This window comes from Suricata suricatta, chromosome X, assembly GCF_006229205.1.
Source record: "Suricata suricatta isolate VVHF042 chromosome X, meerkat_22Aug2017_6uvM2_HiC, whole genome shotgun sequence".
NCBI classification, from domain to species: domain Eukaryota; kingdom Metazoa; phylum Chordata; class Mammalia; order Carnivora; family Herpestidae; genus Suricata; species Suricata suricatta.
In genome coordinates this window covers 40,269,598-40,285,595 of record NC_043717.1, presented here as the reverse complement: position 1 = coordinate 40,285,595, position 15,998 = coordinate 40,269,598, and the positions used below count along the sequence as shown (strand labels likewise).

The 15,998-nt window shown below is 50.1% G+C and overlaps 2 protein-coding genes and 1 pseudogene across 5 annotated transcripts; 2 read left to right on the top strand and 1 right to left on the bottom strand.

Annotated features, from left to right (window-relative positions):
- Nucleotides 1–49: 49 nt before the first annotated feature.
- On the bottom strand, nucleotides 50–4,013 carry PQBP1 (polyglutamine binding protein 1). Of its 4 annotated transcripts, none has more exons than XM_029931041.1 (8): nucleotides 3,864–4,013; nucleotides 3,372–3,456; nucleotides 1,825–1,872; nucleotides 1,564–1,675; nucleotides 1,207–1,319; nucleotides 731–1,015; nucleotides 434–497; nucleotides 50–258 (listed from the first exon to the last, which is right to left on the bottom strand). In XM_029931041.1, the coding sequence occupies exons 2-8, from the start codon at nucleotides 3,436–3,438 to the stop codon at nucleotides 102–104; spliced, it is 846 nt and encodes a 281-aa protein (XP_029786901.1). In that variant the 5' UTR covers nucleotides 3,439–3,456; nucleotides 3,864–4,013; the 3' UTR covers nucleotides 50–101. The 4 variants fall into 4 exon arrangements, with proteins under 4 accessions (XP_029786901.1, XP_029786902.1, XP_029786903.1 ...); XM_029931042.1 differs by lacking the exon at nucleotides 3,864–4,013 and adding an exon at nucleotides 3,637–3,856; XM_029931043.1 differs by lacking the exon at nucleotides 3,864–4,013 and adding an exon at nucleotides 3,562–3,636.
- A 100-nt stretch (nucleotides 4,014–4,113) lies between these two features.
- Nucleotides 4,114–7,985, top strand: TIMM17B (translocase of inner mitochondrial membrane 17B). Its single transcript, XM_029931045.1, has 6 exons — nucleotides 4,114–4,222; nucleotides 5,075–5,174; nucleotides 6,348–6,411; nucleotides 7,206–7,334; nucleotides 7,420–7,530; nucleotides 7,626–7,985. The coding sequence occupies exons 1-6, from the start codon at nucleotides 4,197–4,199 to the stop codon at nucleotides 7,712–7,714; spliced, it is 519 nt and encodes a 172-aa protein (XP_029786905.1). The 5' UTR covers nucleotides 4,114–4,196; the 3' UTR covers nucleotides 7,715–7,985.
- Nucleotides 7,986–13,476: 5,491 nt separating this feature from the next.
- LOC115284409 lies at nucleotides 13,477–13,633 on the top strand (annotated as a pseudogene).
- Nucleotides 13,634–15,998: the final 2,365 nt, after the last annotated feature.

Genomic DNA, 15,998 nt, shown 5'->3' with positions numbered 1-15,998 from the left:
GTTGGGAAGCCTCAAAAGTGCACGGGACGGAAGCACTCAGGTCTCATGGTCACATTGCATCGAAAAGCCTTTATTAATACCCCCTGGCGTGGTTGGGAGGCTTAGTCCTGCTGCTTGGTTCGGGAGGCCTCAGCGTTGGCCCGGAGCACAGCCCCTGGTGATGGGTAGGGGCGCTGCTGGAAGAGGGGCCCAGCTGCTGTTGTGTCTGCACCTGTCTTGGCCTCATTCCGCTTGGGGAGTCCTGTTGACCACGTGCCCCTGGGGATGACAAGGGTTGGGGGATATGGGTCAGGGGTTGGGAAGGTGGGTTGTGGTAGGCACTCTCCCCAACTCCCAACAACTGACAAATGGGGAAAGGAGAAAAGGAATGGTCATTGACACAAGTCAGTCCTGAGGAAAGAGAAGTAAGGGCTCATGAGGCGTTGTCACTTACCGAGGTGCATCTGAGTACGCACTGGGGTCCATGGGGTCTAACTCTTCATCTTTCCGGCTCGCCACTACGGAAGTAGGTGACAGAGTGAGGTCTTTGGTGGAGGCACGAGGAGCCCCTGATCACCAAGCTCCCCCAACCCAGGAAGGGGTGGAGCCTGTGGCTGCCATGGCCCACAGCACCTTGGCCCAGGACCCAGGTTTCGGCAGTCGCATGAGCAAAGTGAGGACTTCCCTTATGCGGCTCACCTGCAGTGCCTCACTTGCCTTCCCTGAGTCCTGGCCCTGCTGCTCCACTTACCCTTCTTGCTCTTGGGGTAGGGAGCCAACTCCTCTCGGCGATGATGGCGCCGTTCCTTGTTCTCTTCCCTGTCCACTTTGTCATACCCACGGTCACGATCCCGATCCCTGTCCCTCTCTCTCTCTCTGTCTACCTTGTCATAACCACGTTCTCGATCTCTGTCAGACTTCTCGTGGCCTCGCTCTGATTTTTCGTGGCCCCGTTCCGGCTTCTCGTGGCCCCGTTCCGGCTTCTCGTGGCCCCGATCTGGCTTCTCGTGGCCCCGATCCAACTTCTCTTCAGTGTCTGAGGGCACAAAGGGCACAAAGAGTCTGAAGTGACTCAGGACCCAGCAGCCTCTGCCTTCAACAACCTCCCTTGCTGGAGGTTGGGCCTAGCTGCCTCACCTGGCCCTCCTTGATCCACGGCCATTTTACCTGATCCCTCTCTGAAAGCTGCAGAAGCCCATGAGGCACTCTCCAGGTCTGCCAACTCACCTGCATTATTGCTCCTGAGCTTCTTGGCAGATTTGGTAACGACCGAGTTGGGGTCATGTGGGGAGAGCCAGGACACAAGGTCTGTGTCCACATTCCAGTAGTACGGGAGCCCACTGCGGGGCAGTGGGAGCGAAGCAGGGAGGGAGGAGAGGGGAGGGAAGGAGTGTCAGCACTGATGCCCTCTCCTTGTAGCCTCAACCCTTGTCTTCCCCAATCTCTGCCTATACTTGCCCCATGTCAGGACCCCAGAGGGAGGGCCCCCAAACCTCTTCCTTGTGTCCCCCATTTACCCCAAGACCAAGAACAGCACAGGAGGGGTGAAATCAGAAGTCACCCCCGCCAATCCCCCAGGCTCACCAGGAAGGGTCAAACACCTTGTACCAGCTTGGTGGCAGGCCCTCCAAGCGAGTGGCCTCATAGTCCACCGGGTCATCATCATAGTCCTCAGCAATGATCTCTTCCTCTGGTTCTGGCAGGACAGTGGGGTGGAGGAAAGCAGTAAGGACCCAAGGGATTCTCATCCTACACTCAGAGCCTGGTGAGACACTCAGATTCATATGGACCACGTGTGTGTGCGCGCGCACGCGCACTCACACACATATGCGTTCCAGGTCTCACCTGCTGTGTCAGATGTCACGCACATTCCAAATCCAAGTGTCTGAAGATCTGCCAAAAAATTGGCCTAAATTCTTTCTGTTTCTGGGTTCAGATTAGATTTGAGATTTGAGGGGCACGTGGGTGGCTCAGTCGGTTAAGCATCCGACTTCGACTCAGGTCACGATCTCACAGTTTGTGGGTTCTAGCCCTGAGTCAGGCTCTGTGCTGATAGCTCAGAGACTGGAGCTTGCTTCGGATTCTGTGTCTCCCTCTCTGCCCCTCCCCTGCTCACACTCTGTCTATCTCTCACACTCAAGGATAAATGAAATTTAAAAAAAAAAGATTTGAGATTTGATACTGTCACCCAAACCTATCTGGGTTTCAGAATTTATATAGGGATTCATTAAAACAAATGTATCCTCCAGCTGCTGAGTTCAGGAAGCACGTGACACCATGGTGTCCAACTCTATTTGGGTAAAATGAGTTTGAACACGAAGGGGTTTAGCTGAAAATATGTCCAAATCTGTTTAGCTCCCAGCTTGGCAAAGATAGGATTTTGGACTCTGGATAATGAGTAGCAGGTCTGGATAGCAAGGGCTTTGTCCAAACACTGCTCTGAATCCATTCAGTTCCTAGGCCTGACACACAGTAGGCCTGCAACAGTTGGCACTATCAGTAGGATAAAAAAAAAAAGGCGTAGGTTGTCAGCTCAGTACAGGACCCTCAGAAGGCGTACCACAGATTTCAGCTGTGGATATAACAATGAAACGTATAGGTCGGCAACAGTATACTGCCTGTCACACAATGGGCCCGAAGATGTCAGCTAGAAGCATCAGTATTATTAGTAAGACATATATACCATCAGCACGGGGCTTGGTACTCAATAGGCTTAAAATAGATGATCAATGATCATTATCAGTATTGTTAACTACAAGATCTATGCCTGGCACACAGTAGCTCGTGATAGAGGTCATTTATCAAGAAGACGAAAATAAGATGTACTTTTCAGTGCCTAGCACACTGCAGCCCAAAACAAATGCCAGCTTTTACTATTATTGACAGACAATGAGATGTAAATACTAGCAGCAACGGAGCAGGCATGTAAATGATAGACCCTATCATAATTTTGTACTATTAACCATAATGTGTATACCAAGTACTTAGGACCCAAATACAGGTCAGCTACTGATAGGGTGACCAGTAAGGTATAGATCACTACTAGCATAATTCCTCACGCCACAATAGATCTGAAATAATGGTTTCAACCAGCAGGATAAAGAACAAGGTATCAGTATCTTATTATCCTATTACTTTTGCCAGCTGTTCTTAGCATTACTTTGTAATCACTTCCACAGATTTTTTGATGGACTGCATGTGGCATTAGCTGCCAGTATTAAGGATGTAATAGAAATGGACATCAGGAACCCATATTGTTACCAGTGAAAGAACCACCACCCCACTGATTGGTTCATGGTAAGGCCCGTGCTAGGTATCAAGTGGTAGTATCAACAACAAAGTGCCAGTCAAGCCTGGCACATGGTAGGCCCATCTGCTCTTAGTTCGCTCACCGGGCTCCAAATGTTTGAGGATGCCTCTCTTGGCCAAGCGGGTCTGCAGCGCAACAGGCAGCGGCATAGCGGAGAGCAGGCAGACCTAGGGATGAACGGACAGGCAGGCCAAAAACCAGCTCAAATGAGGATTCAAATCCCAATCCTAAAACCAAGCGGCATGTGCTCCTCTGGACCCCCGCTTACCCACCTTCACCAATAACTGGGTGGACGGAACCTACGCGCTAAAATATGGAAGATAGGTGGAAATGCTACCAAAACTCACCAACCCTCCCCTCCAGGGTGGGTGTTCCGGGACTCAGTTGTTCTCCTGGAGGCTCAGGCTCCGCCCATCGCCTTAACGGCCAAGCTCAGTTCCCCCGCGCCCTAGGAATGGGCTCACCCGACTTCCCCCAAAGACTGCTGGGTAGGAGAAACCAAGGAGCTGGGGGTGGGGGAGTAAAGCGCAGCACTTCCTCCCGCTCCAAAAAAGTGCGCCCACCACGATATTACCAATACAGTCACGCGAGTAGCAGAAGGCTGTCAGAGTGGCTGCCTCTCTCTTGTTGCCGCTAAGATCACCAGGGTCATACGACTGGCTTCTCCCAAAGCACAGAATGAGGTCGTCTCTCCCCGAGCCCTAAAGTAACTGGACGACGCTCGGGCTGCAGTGCAGATGACGCAAACCTGGGTGGCCAATGACAGTGTGATCCTGTCATGATGAGCGGCAAAGCGACCCAATCGCTGTCCTGGAATAGGTGGCAAGCTCGGGCTCCTGTGTGCAATTACAGTGGGGGCGTGGGCCGGCCGGGCTTTAGCCAGACTGCACGGCCGGACGCCGGCGCCATGGAGGAGTACGCTCGGGAGCCTTGGTACGGCGAGGCACAGGCCTCGGGACTGCTGCTGCGGCGCCAGGGCCAGCTGGGGGAGGCGGGTGGGGGAGGCGCAGGCCACACCGCACCACGTCTTGGACTCGGGAGACTCTTAGACATTTGTGGTCTCCTTCCGCTCCCCTCCTCCCACGCGGGAGGGCCAGCAGCCGTGTGCCTGGAGAAGGTGCCATGCAGGACCAACCACTCCACGTTCCCCTCGACTCCGTATCTCCCCAGTCCCTCTTTGTTAACGAAAAGAGACACGCTGGCCGAATCCATTCCAGCTGAGGGGTGGCGCGGTGTCGAGCGGAAATCCCCAGGCTTACCACGCGTGGCTTTTCCCCGGTCGCTTTAGTTGATGGAGGCGGGGCCTGGGTGAGCCTATTGTGGACAAGCTGGGTCCTCCCCACGGCCAGCTTTTGGTTTTTACCCGCTGCGGCCCATTTAAAAAAAAAAAAAAAGAAGGAAGCGGAGGGGTTTGGCTGGACGTGCTCATTGTCGGAGGCAGGGGTGCGTCCGTTTCCCGCTTTGATAACATTACTAGCAAATTGACACGTAACGTTGATTTACACGTGCCCACTTTGCCTGTATGAGTTCACTTAATCTTTTGATGGTAGTAAAGCAGTTGGCTGCAGGGGGAGGTGCGGGCAGGCCTAAGACTAATTCTTTAGCCCTGTTGCACCATTTCTTGCATAATTGAGGGGGGAAATAATCTCATTATCTGAAGTGCTACTTCTCATTTGGGTGATTTGGTTTCTCCGGGTTGGAAAGAGTCCCTGTGACCTGGCGGGGGGTGGGGGGCGGGGGGGACGAGGGGCTCACTTAACCCCATCCTCCCTTTCCGGCTTGCAGTCCATGGCGAATTGTGGACGATTGCGGTGGAGCCTTCACTATGGGCGTCATCGGTGGTGGAGTTTTCCAAGCCATCAAGGGCTTCCGCAACGCCCCTGTCGTGAGTTGCAGCCTTCCGTGGGTGGTGCAGGGGCTCCTTCCCTGCCCATTCGGGATATTGCTCTGAAGAGTGCTTGGAGCTGCCTTTCGTATGCACTTATTCATTATGGTGCCTGCTCACCTACTATGTGCCCTGCCTGGTTCCAGGATATGTGGTTGGGGAGAACTGCAGACAGGGCCCCATGTCCCTCACCACCACCCCCTCTCCCCCACTACCCAACTGGAGCTCCTCTGTGGAAATGCTGTGCTGTCAAAACGATCATTACCAAATTCTATCTTTGTGCAAAGCCAGAAAGATTTTACCCAGAGGCAGATTCTGGGTCAGAAGCCTGTACGGAGAAGTGAAAGGAGTTTAACTGGCAGGAGAAGGACAGCCATAAAGTTAAGAAAATGCTTTTATTTATTCATTTATTTCTTCATTATTTATTTTTTTGCTTTTAAGTAGGCTTAATGCCCAGTGTGGGCTCAAACTCATGACACACCCTGAGACCGAGCGTTGCGTGGTCTCCTGACCTAGCCAGCCAGGCACCCTGAAAATGCTTTTGATTTAACCTAATCAATTCTCTCTCTGACCACCCTCTCCCAAGATCTTCTCAAATGTCATGGCTTTAAATGCCATCCATTTGCCAAGGTCCCTGCAATATGTAGGACATAACTAGTCCTGTCCCTCCCCTCAACTCCTAGGACTCTTTCCTGGATATTTGCCCAGGTTTCCTGTTCTCATCCTCAAGGTCTCAGCACAAATGCCCCCTCTTTTGGAGTCCTTTCCTGACCCCTCAGCATTATCATACCTTGATCCTGTTTCCTCTAGAGTATGTATTGCTGTCTGAGGCATCTTGTTTACCTGTACCTCTGCTGGGGAATCTGTCTCTCCCGCTAGAACATGAGTTCTGAGGGAGCAGGGGCTAAGATCTATCTCATTAACTGTCCCTGCTTACAGCGTGGTGCCTGGCACGTAGGTGCTAGTAATCATTGAACGAATGAGAACTCAGTGCAGGTCTGAGGACACCCATGTTAGCGTGCTCCCCAGCCTCCTAGTTCTTGGCCACTTCTCCACATCTCTACTCCTGATACCCCTAATCTATCTATCACACTCCCTCTCTTAAAAGTTAGAAGCCCTGTGTGCCAGGGACCTCATTCTTGTTCTAACTCCCCACCTCCTCACTTTTCCCAGGGAATACGGCACCGTTTGAGAGGTAGTGTCAACGCTGTGAGGATCCGAGCCCCCCAGATTGGAGGTGAGAGGCTTGGAGAGACCTAGGAGGTGTGATGCCAAGTTGGGGGTGGTTGCTCTTTGGGTATAGACTGCAAATTGGGAGTACTGATTCCAGCCCCAACTCTACCTGGGGACTTCTGGGTCAGTGATGTTTTGGTGGGGGGCGAGAATTTGAATTCTGGAGTTTAAATCCAGGCCCCAGATTCTCCCTGATATACAACTTTGGGCTCATGGCTTAACCTCTCCAAATTTCATCTGTAACATGGGGATAGCGATCGCAATAACCACCTAAATTGTTTTGTAATTTCTGTAATTTACATAATACTTGCTAAATGCCAGTTGCTCTGCTAAGCACTTGATAATATGAACAAATTTAAGACTTCAGAAGTCAAATAACGAGCAGTGCCTAGAACAGGTTCTGGCACATAGTAAGGCCTTTAACTATCCGGTTGTAAACTGGCTTTCCTAACCTGTCGTCTTCTCCCTTAAACCAAGATCGGAATTCTCAACTCTGTGTGATGGTTAGGAAGATCAAAGTAGTTCTCTTAAAAGCCATAGAGAAGGTAATTGCTTGCAGACACTTGCTAGACCCCTACAAATGTGAAGGGAATGTTGCTGGCGATTATGGGGCACTTGAAAGAGCAGTCACAGTGGCAGATGGGGAATATCCCGTAGGACTTCACTAATCTGCCTTTGTGTCTGGGTTTTTCTCCCCATTCATTGCCAGAGCGTTCAGGCCTTGGAGGTCCCCAGACCCTGTGCTGTGGATTGTTGGGATTCATCGGGAACACTAATCAGGCCTCGGTCTCCCTGCAGGTAGCTTTGCGGTGTGGGGGGGCCTGTTCTCCACCATTGACTGCGGCCTGGTGCGGCTGCGGGGCAAGGAAGATCCCTGGAACTCCATCACCAGTGGAGCATTGACTGGGGCTGTGCTGGCTGCCCGCAGTGAGTGCCCCAGCCCCCAGCCCCAGCCCCTTCCGCCCTGTTCCACCTGCCCTCACCTCTTTCTCCCTCCTCTTCACTCTCCCAGGTGGCCCATTGGCCATGGTGGGCTCAGCAATGATGGGGGGCATCCTGCTGGCCCTAATAGAGGGTGTTGGCATCCTCCTCACTCGCTACACTGCCCAGCAGTTCCGCAATGGTGAGTACCTGGCCGATGCTGGTCAGGGAAGGGGAAGGATGCTCTGTTCTGCCTGTGTGCTGCCTCTCACCCTTACCTGATTCTTTCCTCTCCAGCACCCCCGTTCCTGGAGGACCCCAGCCAGCTGCCCCCTAAAGAGGGTACCCCCGCCCCAGGCTATCCCAGCTATCAGCAGTACCACTGAGGAGGTGACTGCCTCTCATCACCACCATGGGAGCTCTTCCTCCGTTCCCTCCCCGGTGATCTACCTCGAAGGGAGGGCTGGCTCCCAGTTGGCCCTGGGACCCTCCAGAGAGGGCTTCTACTCTGCTTCCTTGTCCCAGGGTGGGGGTGCTGCCCTGACGGATGGGTCCCCTTCTCAGGGCACCCAACCCCATACTCACATGTAACAAGTTCTCACCCCATCCCCTTTTCGTGGCGCCCTGATGAGTATTTAAAGTCAGTTTTGAAATGCCTGTGTATGTATTCCTTGAGTCACCCCTGGGAGCCCCTCCTTAAGGACAAGGGGCAGAGCCCTCTTCAGGGACTCAGAAGCCGTAGGATTTGGAATCCCACAGAGAGTGGGCTCTAGTAAGTGTTTGTGGGATGGATGAGCAGGAAGGGGAATGAATCAAGATATGAATAAGCGTATGTGGGGCCCAGTGATGAAATCATGAGAAGACAAGGGAACAGGCTTGGGAAAGAAGTAAGTAAATGGAAGGATTGCTGGGCGGCGGGGGCGGGGAGAGTTCTGCACCTTGCCCCCCTGACCCCCACATGCACACCAATACCCTTGTCCCTTCCTCCCATGCCCCCATTGCTAAGGCTGGGAGTCTGACCTCACAGTGAATTCTGGCTTTCTGGCTACCAGTCACCCCATTTATGAAGGTAATCTCCCTCTGTGAGAGGCCTCACTGTGAACCTGGGATGGAAGTAGGGACCCAAGGGACCCAGCTTTCTTGAGGAAGATGCCCTGTGCTGTTCTCTTCTGTACCACAGAGATACTTATGCTCCATGATGATTAGTGTTGTAATTTTTTTAATGTTTATTTTTGAGAGAGACAGCGTGAGTGTGGGAAGAGCAGAGAGAGGGGGAGACACAGAATACAAAGCAGGCTCCAGGCTCTGAGCTCTCAGCACAGAGCCCAATGCAGGGCTCGAACTGCGAGATCATGACCTGAGCTGAAGTGGGACACTTCTCCGACTGAGCCACCCAGGTGCTCCTGTAATTTTTTTAAGGGCAACCATAAAATAACCAGAAAGGAGTTTTCATATTGGAATAGGGGGGTTATGGGAAAGACATTTTTCTAGATGGACTTTGGCCCAAAACACTGTCTCTTCCATGCAAACCCCTACATATGGAATAATCAGCGTCACCACTGGGCTGCCAGTGGCCTCATGGGAGACCTAAGAACGGTCTTTTCTGTGTAAGCCATTAAAAAGAGGTGATGTCCTTATCCAAAATTGCTTCCGGGGGGTGAAACTACGGAGTCCCTGACCTCCCAGTGGCTTCAAGGCCTTAATGGTAGCAACGCTGCCTGCTTGAGTGCCTCAATGGCAGACATTTTGCAGCCACCAGATTGAAGACCCCCGGGGAAGCAAGGTGAGGGTGGACCTCCAGCACTGTGCCCACAGCCCTTGCATGGCCTTGGATTCAAACTCGAAGCTCCATGGACAGGCACATCAGCAGCAGTGACACACACAACCTTTGGGGCCCAGGTCCCCATCAGGCCAAGGGTATCCCAGGCTATGAGCCTTTCTGGGCCTCTTTGGTCTTGCCACTTCCATGCGAGACCCTTCTTCCTTCACCACCAGGCCCCATCCCCCCTGTCCCTCCCCCGCCTCGTATTACCAAATCCCATCCTGCTCCTATCAAACATTGCCCCACTAGCGCCTTCCAGCCTTTCCTGTCCATCCCACTCATGTGACTGGTATCCACAGACCTGTATCTCCAGGCCCTGGCTCCTCACTTTCATCCCTGTCCTCTAAGGCTCCTGCAGGATCTACCTGATTTATGTATCAGCTCTGGCTTCTCTGAGGCCTCGTTCCTACTGTATCTCTCCGGCCCCCTCCAAATGGGTTTGGCTGCTACAGGCGCCTTACACCTGCAGGTTCCCCGTCCCCCAGGCGATCCTCTTCCCATCTTGAGGCCCTGCTCCTCCTACTTAAGGCCCCACACCTTCAGTTTTTCCAAACACTCAGGCGCTCTGCCCTCCTCTCTCAACCCTGGGTCCTTGTTGGCTGCCTCCGGTTCTGGAAGGCAGTGGGACTTGTAGAGCCTTGGCACAGTTCATGGCGACCTCCAGGCCCTTAAGCTCTGGCTGCCGGCTGTGGGGCAAGGTCAGTGCCGGCTTTGGTAGCCGAGGACTGGGCTTCTGGTGAGTGTTGGGCCTCTGTCGGAGCCTGGCGTCTGCGGAGCCACTAGCTGGTCCCAGGACCCCCAGAGTTGCCCAGGTTCCCGGAGCTGGAGCCGGCCAAGGAGTAGCGCAGCCAGGTTGGGTCTGGGCTCACAGGCAGTTTCTTTTTCCCCAAGAAGGAAATACAAGGTTGGATCCTGGGTGGATTCCATCGGGAGAGACTACGGAGACCAAAAGAAGGCAATAGATGGAGAAGGTGAGAGGGAGACAGAAACAGATGGAGAGATAAACAGAAAAATAGAAGCTGAGAGACATACACATAGGGAGACAGAGAAAGAGATAGAGGCAGGGAGAAACATGTGGAAGATACGGGGGAAAAGGAGAAAGGGCAGAGACAGAAACCAGAAGAAGCTGTGTGAAGGTCAGAAATGCAGGTATGGGTGTGGGAAGACCGTCAGCACCAGATGGAGGAAACCACAGGAAAGGTGAGGCAGCATTGTAGTTGTGAGCTGGGCTGTAGGGCTTTCACTCCCCTACCGTTACCCTCTAGCGGAGGGGCCTCAGAGAAGCAGAAAAGGTGCCCCTGACCTGCATCCTTTCTCCCTGTGGCTGTCTCTCACTCTCATTTCTAATCCCATCTGCTTCCAACAAGGATTTCATGCCTCTCCCTCAAGTTCTCCCTTCTTATCTTCTTTTCCCGATTCCCCAGTCCCCACCGCCTTAGCCCCAAGTCACCTTCCATCTGCCTTCATCTGTCTCTCAGCCCTCCTTCCCCATTTCTCTACTTCGATCCCCGGCTGGTGGCTCTCACACTTCCTGTGGCCCGTGGGTTTGCCATCCACTGATGTACATGGGTCAGAGGGTGGTTAGAGAGATGGACAGAGTCAGGGAAATACAAGGGGGTCCAGCCATGACAGTGGGGTATGGAATCACTGTCTAAGGCATAGACCTGGAGAGGCTGGGGAGACGCGGGGTGGTAGAATTAGACACAGAGAAAATAGAATAGGGACAGACAGAGAAGTACTGAGACAAAGAGAAGCCAGAGTTTACAGAGACCTCAAAAGAGAGACAGGTGCAGAGAGAGATACCAAGAAAGAGAAAAAACAGTATGACAAGTGAAAAAGATGGGAAAAGAGAATGTAAGTGGGGAGATAGACATAAAGATTGGGAGAGTCAGAAAGACAGTGTGTGTGTGGGGGGGGGTCGAATAGGGGCGGAGAGAGGGAGAGAAAGCAAGAGAGACGAGAGCTGGGCACGAACCTTATCCTGTCTCTGGGGGTTGCTGGTCTGAGTGTTCTTATTTCCTGTGTTTTCTTTTTTTTTTTTTTTAAGTTTATTTGTTTTGAGAGAGAGAGTACAAGTGAGGAAGGGGCAGAGAGGAAGAGATAGAATCCTGAGCAGGCTCTGCACCACCAGCACAGAGCCCGACACAGGGCTTGAACTCACGAACTGTGAGATCGTGACCTTAGCCGAAGTCAGATGCTTAATCAACTGAGCCATCCAGGTGCCCCTCCTTTGTTTTCTTAGTGGCAATCAGAGAACAGGGCCTGACTACAGGGCAGCTCTACCAGCCCCAGCCTCCAGCACCTCAAGTCATCGAAGTGGGTCGGAGGGCAGCCTCCCTTGTGAATACATCTTTAGAGAGCAATGCTCAGATGGTGTCGAGGAGCCCATTTTGGGCCAAGCTCTGCAGCTGACATTGGGAGCCACCTCTAGAAAATCTGCAGTGTCATCAAATTAGCTGCAAGCATGTGGAAGAGGCAGGAGGGTTCAATGATCCCTTCTGAGGGGACAGAGAAACCTTCCTTTTGTTACCTTCATACATAGGAGGAAACTGAATGCACGAAGAGGTAAAGCAACTCACCCATGGTTACATTGCCTTGAAAGTGGCAAAGCTGGCATTGATTTATATCCTTATTTATATAGCACTTAGAGTTTCAGAGATGTGTTTTGCACCCTAATTTCCAATACATGATCATCAGTCATGACATGTCATTTGAAGGTTTTCACAGGCCATAGTAACAATTTCTGAGCTCCCTTTGTTAAAGTAATAATCTCAGTAATCTCAGTGACTCCATGGAGGTCAAGATGGCGGCAATCTTGGGCATTCACAGTCATCTGAGATGATCATGTGCATTCAGTTTAAGAACATTCATGGGGGGGCACCTGGGGGGCTCAGTTGGTTAAGCAGCCAACTTCAGCTCCGGTCATGATCTCACAGTTCGTGGGTTCGAGCCCCACGTTGGTCTCTGTGCTGACAGCTCAGAGCCTGGAGCCTGCTTCTGATTCTCTGTTTCCCTCTCTCTCTGACCATCCCCTGCTCACGCCCTGTGTCTCTCTCTCTTAAAAAATAAATAAACATTTAAAAAATTTAAAAAAGAACATTCATGGGGCGCTTGGGTGGCTCAGTTGGTTAATCCTCCAACTCTTGATCTCAGCTCAGGGCATGATCTTGTGGTTTCGTGAGTTCGAGCCCCAAGTCAGGCTCTGCACTGACAGTGTGGAGCCTACTTGGGATTCTCTCTCTCCCTCTCTATGCCCCTTCCCTTCTCTCTCTTTTTTATTTACTTTTTAAATGTTTATGTATTTTTAAAGGGGGGGGGCAAGGGCAGAGATAGAGAGAGACACAGAATTTGAAGCAGGCTCCAGGCTCCCAGCTGTTAGCACAGAGCCCAATGCAGTACTCAAACCCATGAACCATGAGATCATGACCTGAGCCTAAGTCAGATGCTCAACTGACTGAGCCACCCAGACACCCCACCCCTGCTCTCTCTTGCACGTACTCTCTCTCTCAAAAATAAATAAACTTTAAAAAATTCATCAGATTGGACTCTTCCAACATTGACTTTTATGTATGTATATCTCACTGAAGAGTTAAATTTGAACAGGAGACACACGAATGTATCAACATGGATCATTCTCAAGCCTACAGTATGAGACGAAGGAAAGTCAAAGACTGCTATGTGGAGTATGATATTTGTTTTCAACACATGCAAACAATATATGCAGTTCATGGATCCCTAATTATATAATAAAAGATTAAAAAGATGCAAGGAAATAAACTGTAATAAACTTAGAATTGCACTTACCTCAGAGGACAAAGGCAGGATAGAATTGGATGGAGGGATAGGTTTCACCTGGAGCTGAAATACTTTTTTTTTCTTTAAGTTTATTTATTAACTTAGAGAGAGAGAGAGAGAGAGAGAGAGAGAGAGAGAGAGAGAATCCCAAGCAGGCTCCTTGCTGTCAGTGCAGACCTCACAAATCGTGAGATCATGACCGGAGCCAAAATCACGAGTCAGATGCTTAACCAACTGAGCCACCCAGGTGCCCCAAAATGTTGTGTTTCTTACAAAATTTTTTGAGGCAAATCAGAAAATGATGAGAGTTCCCAGGTGTCCACTGTATCACTATCTTCTGCAGATCATTGTCCATTTGAGAATATTTCATAATTTAGAAGATGAAAAATGATTCTTCTACTGGTATTAAATTGAATATATAGATTAATTTGGGGATCCATTTCTCCTGTGTTGATTTTTCATGCCTGGAACATGATATCTCTTTCCATTCTTTCAGACCAATTTGTTTTTTCTTCTGAAAAAAATGTGTATATCACTTCTCGGCCTTTTGGCTAAGATCAAGTGAAGAAAATGTGTAGAGCTCATACTTTCCTTGCTCAAGGCATTGCCAGGAAGTTGATGGATTTTCTTATCATGATGAACAATGTCCTTTTCTATTACATTTAAAAATTTTTTAACATTTATTTTTTGAGAGAGAGAGAGACAAAGCGTGAGCTGGGGATTAATAGAGAGGAAGACAAAGAATCAGAAGCAGGCTCCAGGCTCTGAGATGTCATCACAGAGCCTGATGCGGGGCTTGAACCCACAAACTGAGATTATGACCTGAGCTGAAGTCGGCTGCTTAACTGACTGAGCCACCCAGGCGCCCCAATGTTTTAATGTCTGTAAGGGAAGACTATTCAATTTCACATTTGGTCTTGTTTCTGGTCACCTTGCTCACTTTCCTTATTAGGTCTAGAAGTTTTTTAGATGATTCTCTTGGACTTTTTAAGTAAATAATGTCCTTAGACTTCAGCCAAATACCACCAGGAACACAGCAATGATTAAACAAAGCTGGGCGTATTAGCTCATTGCAACAAGGGAGAATACACACACCATGGGGAAGCATGGAACATTTCAGTTAAGGATGTTAGGAAAGACATTGCAGGATTTGGATTTGTGTTAGATGTGTTTGTGTCAGATCTCCTGATGTTACAAGGGCTGCACAGTGGCTATTTGAGACTCTGGACAGGATACATATGCCAAATGCACAGGCAGTTACCAGAAACAAGATGATGATTAGTCTTCACAATAAACCTTGGAGACAGAGGCCTAGATGACCAAATACAAGCCATGGAAACATGTCCAAAGTCCAGCTGGTCTCTAGAGAGCCAGGAGGCTTTATTCTTTTCTTTTCTTTTCTTTAATTTTCTTTTCTTTTTTCTTTTCTTTTCTTCTCTTCTCTTCTCTTTTCTTTTCTTTTTTCTTTTCCTTTCCTTTCCTTTCCTTTCTTTCCTTTCCTTTCTTTTCTTTTCTCTTCTTTTCTTTTCAGAGAGGGTACAAGGAAGCGAGGGGCAGAGATAGGGAGGGAGAGAGACAGAGACAGAAAGAATCCCACAAGGCGTAGAGAAAGAAAGAGGAAGAGAATGTGGGGATTGAGCTCTCCCAGTGCAGGGCTTGAACTCACAAACCATAAGATCATGACTTGAGCCAAAGTCACATGCTTAACTGACTGAGCCACCCAGGCGCCCCAGAAGCTTTTACTTTAGTCTCATTAGAAATTGTTGTACTTCAGGTTGGCGACTGGGGCGCTCAGTCAGTTAAACGTCTGACTCCGGCTCAATTCATGATCTCACCATTCATGAGTTTGAGCCCCGTGTCGGGCTGTCTGCTCACAGCTCGGAGCCTGGAGCCTGCTTCCGATTCTGTGTCTCCCTCTCTCTCTCTGCTCTTCCGCCACTCATGCTCTGTCTTCTCTCTCAAAAATAAATAAACATTAAAAAAAAAAAGAAATTGTTGTACTTGGGGCACTTGGGTGGCTCAGTCGGTTAAGCACTCGACTCTTGATTTCAGCTCAGGTCATGATTTCATGCTTCGTGAGTTTAAGCCCAGGTCATGATTTCATGCTTCGTGAGTTTAAGCCCAAAGTTGGCTCTGTGCTGACATTGGGGAGCCTGCTTGGGATTCTGTCTCCCTCTCTCTGCCCCTCTCCTGCTTGCTCTCTCTCAAAATAAGTTTTAAAAAATAAACCTTAAAAAACACACAATTGTTCTACTTGACCTGTAGCCAAGAAGTGTTCGCTGAAGCATAAACTCCCCTTTCCCCTTGGCTAGCCAAAAAGAAGTCCGAGGTTATGAGATTGCTAATGGCAACTCTAGTGAACACGTTTAAATCTGAACCGGTTAGTTGGCCTTCTAGAATAGGAGTTGTGTCGTATGTGACATCTGTTAAGGCCAGTGACAAGTTTGGGACCACCTTTTCCAATTCTGTTATCTCCACTGTGGGAATCGCAGCCGTCATGAGGACAGAGCCCTTATTTCTGTTACCAGAGAGTGGGAGGGACGCTGGTCCTTGTCTCACGGAGTCGAAGGATGAATCTCGTGGATGGATGGCAACAGAGAGTTAGCAAAGCCATAGAGTGTATTGAGGGAAAGCACAAAGCTCTCAATATTGAGAGGGGTCCTGACTGGGTAGCGGCTGGGGATTTCTGTCCCTGGCTTTTTACTGGGACCTTGTCAGAAAGTTTGAAGACTCCACACATGGCACCTGGCCCCGGCGGGTCTGGAACATGTTTATCTCATCCTCTTCTTGCCCAGATTCCACTGCCACTGCCACGTCCTCAGCCTCCCACCTGCAGCCGCATCCCGTTGCCCTAAAGGTCTCTGTCTCTCCCTGCCTACTGTAGCCCTTTCCCTACTCATTTCGACTGGCAGTTCCAAGAAGCTTATGTTTGTCTCATCTTTGGAGATCTCTGGATATCCTCAAGGAAACATGGGACAGTGGTAGTTTTAAATATCTGAATGTCTGAAACAATTATCCTGAAAACACAGGATAAGGTAGTATTGCAGCAGGCA